The sequence below is a fragment of the Lactuca virosa genome, chromosome 3 (genome assembly GCF_052849685.1).
Source record: "Lactuca virosa cultivar CGN04683 chromosome 3, Lactuca_virosa_CGN04683_v6, whole genome shotgun sequence".
Lineage (NCBI taxonomy): Eukaryota > Viridiplantae > Streptophyta > Magnoliopsida > Asterales > Asteraceae > Lactuca > Lactuca virosa.
Genome location: NC_136428.1, coordinates 276178948 through 276186185, shown reverse-complemented (window position 1 = coordinate 276186185; position 7238 = coordinate 276178948). Strand labels below are relative to the sequence as shown.

The 7238-nt window shown below is 37.2% G+C and overlaps 1 protein-coding gene across 1 annotated transcript; it reads left to right on the top strand.

Annotated features, from left to right (window-relative positions):
• Window positions 1–5815: 5815 nt before the first annotated feature.
• LOC145164610 (uncharacterized) lies at window positions 5816–6904 on the top strand. Its single transcript, XM_079083321.1, has one exon. The coding sequence runs from the start codon at window positions 5816–5818 to the stop codon at window positions 6902–6904; it is 1089 nt and encodes a 362-aa protein (XP_078939447.1).
• The last annotated feature ends 334 nt before the right edge of the window (window positions 6905–7238 follow it).

Below are 7238 nucleotides of genomic sequence, written 5' to 3'. Positions count from 1 at the left end.
CAACGTTTTTCTCAAGCTCGACCTAGCGTTGTTGCTAGCTGATTTTGTTGGGAAGAAGGAATATGTCATTCCGATCCTATAGAAGTGTTATTAGCTGGTTTTGACTCTTTCAAAAATAAGCAAAGAAAACCCCCAATAGTTACGATGGTTGTTGTTGCAACGAAGATGAAGATTGGAGTTAGATTAGGTCTAAACAAATCGTGATCAGATAAAAGGGAAGCGGGGGGGGGGGGGGATTTTTGAGAGAGAGAGAGAGGGGGAGGGGGGTTGGACCCTTTAATATTAAATAATTATATTTTTTTCTTTTTTTTCAAATAATGCAAAACTTCATAAATGGTCCATGTGATAGTGAAATGACTGAAATGCCTTTCACTTAACGGCCAAAAGCTAACGGAGTTAGTGAAAATGACCATTTGTTAAAAGTTTTGAAACCACAGGCACCATCTGTGAGGTTTTTTAAAATTAAGGACTAAACTTCAGATTTCCGGAAACCACAGGGACTATTTTTGAAGTTTTGTCAATAATAAATTCCACTCTCTCTCCACAAGTCATCCTGTCAAGTTGCATGAGTGAAGGCAACCCAAAAAAACTATGCTACTATCAAATCAAGTACATACCAATTATAGTTATGGGATTAGACACCTAATCCAACAATATCTCACTTGGATAAGTCTAATAACTATGATTGCAAGTATGACCTCAAATTTTGACTAACAATCGTAGCTTTAAAAAGTCGTTGTCGAACTCTGACCTAGTCAATGACACATCCTTTAGATAAGTGATCAAATATCCCACCGTTCTACAAGATATCGTATGGACATGAGACATGGATTATAATCAATCTCTCTGTCGAAGATTTGTTTCCCGATTTTCGATTTATGACGACTGACTAATTGAACAAGTCAAATCAGTCCAGGCTTGGACAAGCGCTTTAGATGTCATCACTAAATCATCGAAAGGCCCACAAATATCGCTTTTATCCCGTTTAGGGTAAAAGGAACGGATAAACTTCGACTTATATGCTTGCACTATTCACTCATCAAATCACGCACAACAATACGTTTTATAACATCAAGTTAATGATGCGTTTACGTATTATCAATGCACAACCGACTCGTAAACAACAACTTATATGTCTCCGTTTCAAGAATATAAGATATTATTGTCTCAGAATTACTCATGATAAAATCCATGAAGTAATTCTCTGAGCGTGGGTTAATCCAATACTCAAATTCCTATTTCAGAAGTACTCATGAATACTGCAGCAAACCAGTGCTATGCCTAAGCTCTTAGACAATCTACATTCAGATTCATGACAGTCTTAATTCACTACTTACTTCCAAAAGTATGATCGACTGTGGATGTTTGAATAACCTAGTTATCCGGGAAGTAAAACATGCGAAGTGAAACACAAGAATAGTATAATGTTTCGAGTAATCAACTTAATACTTGAATTAAAAACAATAGTTATGCCATGCTCCAAGCATGCACACTATGTTTATCTATGGTCCTTTCTTCGTGAAACATATCAATTGAACACATTTCTAATGATGCTCATTTCACAATTCCTATCACAAGTGTAAGAATACCAAATTCTTGCCACTACCAGAATCCGTTAGAGTCTAAACTTACATGCAATGATCCTTTTTTAATGTCAAGGCACCAAAGTCACAAAGACTTTGCAACTGATATTACAAAGCATTCCATTGGAGATTGGTTACAAAAACAATTCTATGGAAACGAAGTCTCACATTCAAAGAACATTCCTTGAAAATCCTTTTTGCATTAAAGTTTCTAACTCACACATATATTTCAATATCCAACTCCTATAATGGAAACATTTCCATATTCCCATATGACTATAAATTCTGAACAAGAGTTACCTCCATTCAGAACATGTCAATATGGTTCTTCCAAAAAATTATACCATACTTCCAACTGTCCATAAGCAACCAATCTATGGTAAACCTCAGATTGTCCTTGAGAGTTGTTTAATAACTTCAGTCATATCTGATTCTAGTCCCTTTCCCTCTTAATGCCCTAGGCATTTGGAAAAACAGAACGATTGAATATTACAACATATGCGATCACTCCTATATCTGAAGCATATGTGATTCGATACATAATATCTTACATAAAGACATGATACTTGATCAGTCTCTTGCTATAATATTTCCATATATAGAATTTCCTATGTTGAATCAATTCAACACGATATTCATATACATTCATGACTAAGTTCCATTAAAACTTAAACCTAAATTTTTAGATTTGAAATGAAGTATCAATACCCTCTCCCTTAAGCCTTACTATAGAGAAACAATTTCCAAACTCTGCAACTTTGCAAATTAAAAAACTTTGTTTCCCATAAATAACATTGCTAACTCACAACACTTAGTATAAAAATTATGCTCCCACTAGCATAACAACTATACTATTGCTAACATAACAATTATGATCCCACTAGCTTTGACATGTACCCAGAAATCGGCTGAACTTCTAGAAAAACAATACCTATTGGTTTTCTTACCAAAATTCAGATTTCTGATATGTGGTGCTTCGATAAGTCTTTACTTAGACTTCTCAAGCTCATACACCATTCATTAGATAGCCTATGTATGTGTCTAAACCTTTTTTAGAACTTATAGCAATAAGTCCCAAATGTTTAAAATATTTTCCATTTCTCACAATTTGAACTATGAAAAGGGATGCCATAATCATACTCGAATTTGAGAACGCAATTATCACAACTGCTAATATTAATGATATTAATCAATCCTTTATAATCTACTAGTGAAAGCGTTTCCTCACAATAATTTTCATGAAGTAGAGAGAAACCTCTTTCCACTTGGATTTTATGGTGTATGTGTTCCTATCCATGTGAATTTGTCATTTCCAATCATAAGACAAGGTTAATGACAAATTCAAACTCATATGGACTAAACTTGCTTAATCTTAATTTCTTGACATCCGGTAGCACAAGTTCCTATCTGTGCTTCCAAGTTTATTGAGCAGCTCACCCATACAGATCAATGCACTTTCACTGATGAAGGTGCTTCACCTTATACAGTAAAATGAGAACTCATAGAACTCATATGCATAGTCAACTTAATTGGAATGGGCACAGAAACAAGAATATGTCAACACGATAGGTTATCAACCTCATGTCGTGTGCTAGTGATAACTAAAAGGTTTATTCTTGATTAGTTCCTTAAACTATTTAAGACCATTAAGACTCCCAGTGACCTCTTGACATATAAGATTCTCTGTCAAAGAACATTCTTCGACAAACAAAATATTCAAGAGTTAGCGTGGGTTCTTATCAAGAAAACACTTCATATAATTGGTCTTAGTTGGTCTTTGTTTTAACCAAAACATCACAACTACCAATTTCAAATGTGGTAGAACAAGAAAACATTTCTACTCCATATTTAATGAGGTGTTATAAACCTACTTAGAACATATTACTCAAAGTACAACTTGGAGTAGCTAGAGTATAACTCTAAAACTTGACTTTGTAACGAAGTATGACTCATCTTCTTGATTTAACCATTTCAACAATACCTGATTCCTCTTCTTAGTCATATAAATGAACTAAGGTATCCTTAGAGGATCAGTTGTGACATGGTTCCATAATCATTAGGATGATCATAAAACATGATACTAAAGTACTCTCCTTTTCTTTCAGATTGGAGAAACTTTTATCTTTCTACCCAATTGATTCTTCTTATTCGTTCTGCTACACCTTGAAACTTTTCAAGGTATCAGAATTATACTTAATCTTATAAGCATAACCATATTTACCGAACTAACAGTAAATCATGACGAATGGGCCTATCGTCCTTTTTGGTGGATCTGACCAGTCCACATCAATGTGTACTAGATCCTTCACTTGACTCACATATACATATAAACAAGGAATTAGTCTCAATTTACTAAAGATTAAGATTCTTATCCATCACACAATTCGAATTGTAAGATTCCAAGTGTCTGTCCAATTGAAACTTGGGTGATGAGAATCCTTCCTCACTTGGTAAATAATGACACTACCACAAGCGATATAACTAATAATCAAATCCATTTTCAACATTGCTAATAATAGAAATATAAACACCAATTTTCATAAATGCCATTGCAAGTAATCATAAAGCAAATAAGATAAACCACAAAAATTCACTTTATTGATAATGTGCGGAAAACTTGTCCTTACAATGCAAATACACATGAAAACTATGTTTCTAGATATTCATAAGCAATCTATCATAACTCCTAATTAGCAGCTCTGAATCCTGATCATTGAACCATGTGACCGAAATCCATTTATTCATATCAGAATCAGCCTACTCCTCTTTTAAGCTTCCTTCTTTCTCTTTGATCCTACTAAACATCAAAATGTGATTAACACATCATGTAATAAGAATCTATAAATAGGAACTTAATAGAGTTAGATAGTTGACGTACCTGAGCAGAGTTATACAATCTGATTTTATCATCTCTAAGATCTCTCAGGTAGTCTGGGAAGCTTCGCTTCCAATGCCCCTTCAATCGGCAATAGAGACAGATGGACTCTTTAGGAGTGACACATGAAACTATCTCAGAATTGCCTTTCTCTTACGGTCAAACTTTTTGACCTTGCCATATTTCTCTCCTTTAGGAGAAGAAATCATTTTTGGACTATCATCGTTGTCATTGCCTATGTCCATGGAAGTTTGGAAGGTAGATCTTCCAAACAAATTTGCTTGATCAGTGCGCCAAAGCATTGCTACTTCAGCAGCAATTAGCAAATATGTCAGATCAATAAGGGTTACGTCGTGGTATGTCATATAGTAGTCCTTAACAAACTGACTATATGACTTAAGAAGCGATTGAAGAACCAAGTCAACAGCTAGCTTCCTTGGGAAAACGACACCCAACATAGAATTTCCATCTTGGTGTTTGTGAAGGGTTTTGAGCATTATAACACTCCTAAGGTGTACATGCAACCCTAGAAACCTTGGATCTATGTTTTACTAAGATACATGCAAATTTGTTTTTCCAAGGTTCTTCACCTAACTAGCATGGCATGGAGAACTTTGAAACATAAAAACTAGTAGGAGAACATACCTTTCTTGTTGCTTGGATTCCTTGAGAACCTTGTGAGCCTAGGTGTCACGGACCGAGTTTCTGGAAAATTCCACGATCATCTAGAGAACTCTGGAACGATCAAGTATACTCGAGAAGTCTCCGGAGAGATCACGAATTCTCTACGGGACCCTGGAAGATACTAGAATATTATAGATGTTCGTGGAACAATGGATAACGATCCAGAATAATCAAGAAGACACTAGACGAAGCTAGAACAAACCGGAAGACTTTGGAACGATCTAGAACATGCTAGATCATACAAGAACGATTTTCATTATGTCGAGACGACCTAGAGATTTCTAGAACATCGTAGACAAGTATACCATATTCTAGAGTCTTGTAAAATCCATGTATATAATAGGAAGAGTCTATATTAGTCAATAATGATATGGACCTAGAAACTTCCATTTGAGGAGGTGTAAGGTTCCTATAAATAGGGAGAATGGCTCATTTGCCCAGACCATCGAGAAGTTGCCTTGTAAAGAAGTTGAGTTATATAATAGAAGCTTTCTTGAAGTGTCCCTTGTCGTAACTATTGCTTCCTAAGTTCGTTAGTACATCTAGATCGTCGAAGTTAGCCTGACTTAGTTGGAGAAGCACTAAGTGGCACACGGTATTGACTAGTCTAAAAGAGTCATCCCCTGACAAGTGGTATCAGAGCCACAGTTCGTACGAGCAAGAGATCGTAGCAATGGAAGGAGGAAGTGATGTAGCTAACATTCCCCCTGTCGTCGAAGAGAAAGAAAGGAAGTCCAGGAGGAGGGACCAATCCGTTGACCCTTTGGCAAGCTTAGAAAACAAGCTTACAAAGGTGGAGATTAGCGTCGGTGAGATCCTTGAGTGGAAGGATACCGTCGATCAATTCGTTGTTGAGATACGTGACACGAGCGATGGATTGAAGGAGACCATCGGTGTCATCAAGGAAGAAGTCCTTGGACTTATCAACACCTTGCGGAATGAGTTCCGTGAGAAGGTAGACGCATTACAAGCCAAAGTAAACTTGTGCAAGGCAGCAATCGCCGGAGGGACCATAACGAGAACATTGCCGCACACAGAAGCACCCAAACCATTGAAGTATGGAGGTAAACGCGATCCCAAAGAACTTGAAGAATTCTTTTGGTCGATGGAATGCTACTTCAATGCTAGTCAAGTGAAGGAAGACAAGACAAAGGTAGATACAACCGTACTTTACCTATGCGAGAGTGCAGTTCTATGGTGGCGAAGGAAGCACGGTGATATTCAAAAAGGATTATATACCATAGACACATGGGAAGAATTCAAGAGGCAACTTAAGAGACAATTATGCCCGCATAATGCTGAAGACATAGCGATGAAGAAACTTCGTGAGCTAAAGCATACTGGATCCATCCGAGACTATATAGTCGAGTTCACGAGCTTGATGCTAGAGTTACGAGACATGCAGGAGAAGGACAAACTTTTCTATTTCATGGATGGACTACAATCTTGGGCCTACAACGAGCTCAAAAGGAGAAATGTCAAAGACGTCGACGAAGCTATTGTCGTGGCAGAAGATCTAATGGAATTTCGAAAAGAAAGCACGGTTAAGAAGAATAGTGGGGGAGAACAAACTATGTTAGAACCGGAACCAAAACAAAACACACCCCAACCTTTGAATACGAAAGGAAAATCAATCGAAGGAAGAAACCGAAGAGGAGTACGGAAGGAGATCAAGTGCTACTTGTGTGATGGTCCTCACTTGATCCGAGACTGTCCGAAGAAAAAGACATTTTATGCAATCGTGTTGCAAGAAGAAGAATAAGAAAAAGAAGCTCACATGAGTTCCATGCAACTTCTGAACTCTATGCCAAAAGACGAGACAAGGGAATCGAAAGGGAGTGGTTCTAAGGTAGGAAGTCTCATGCTAGTCAAAGCCAAGTTGAATGGAGGAAATACCAAAGCGCTAATAGATTCAGGTGCGACTCACAACTTCCTTTCTGAAAACGAAGCAAAGAGATTGGGAATCCACTACCTGAAAGAAGAAGGCCAGTTGAAGGTTGTCAGTTCTCCCTCCAAACCTATCATGGGAGTTTCATGGGGAGTACCCATGAAAATCGCGGAATGGGAAGGGAACATTGACCTAGTAGTCGTACCGA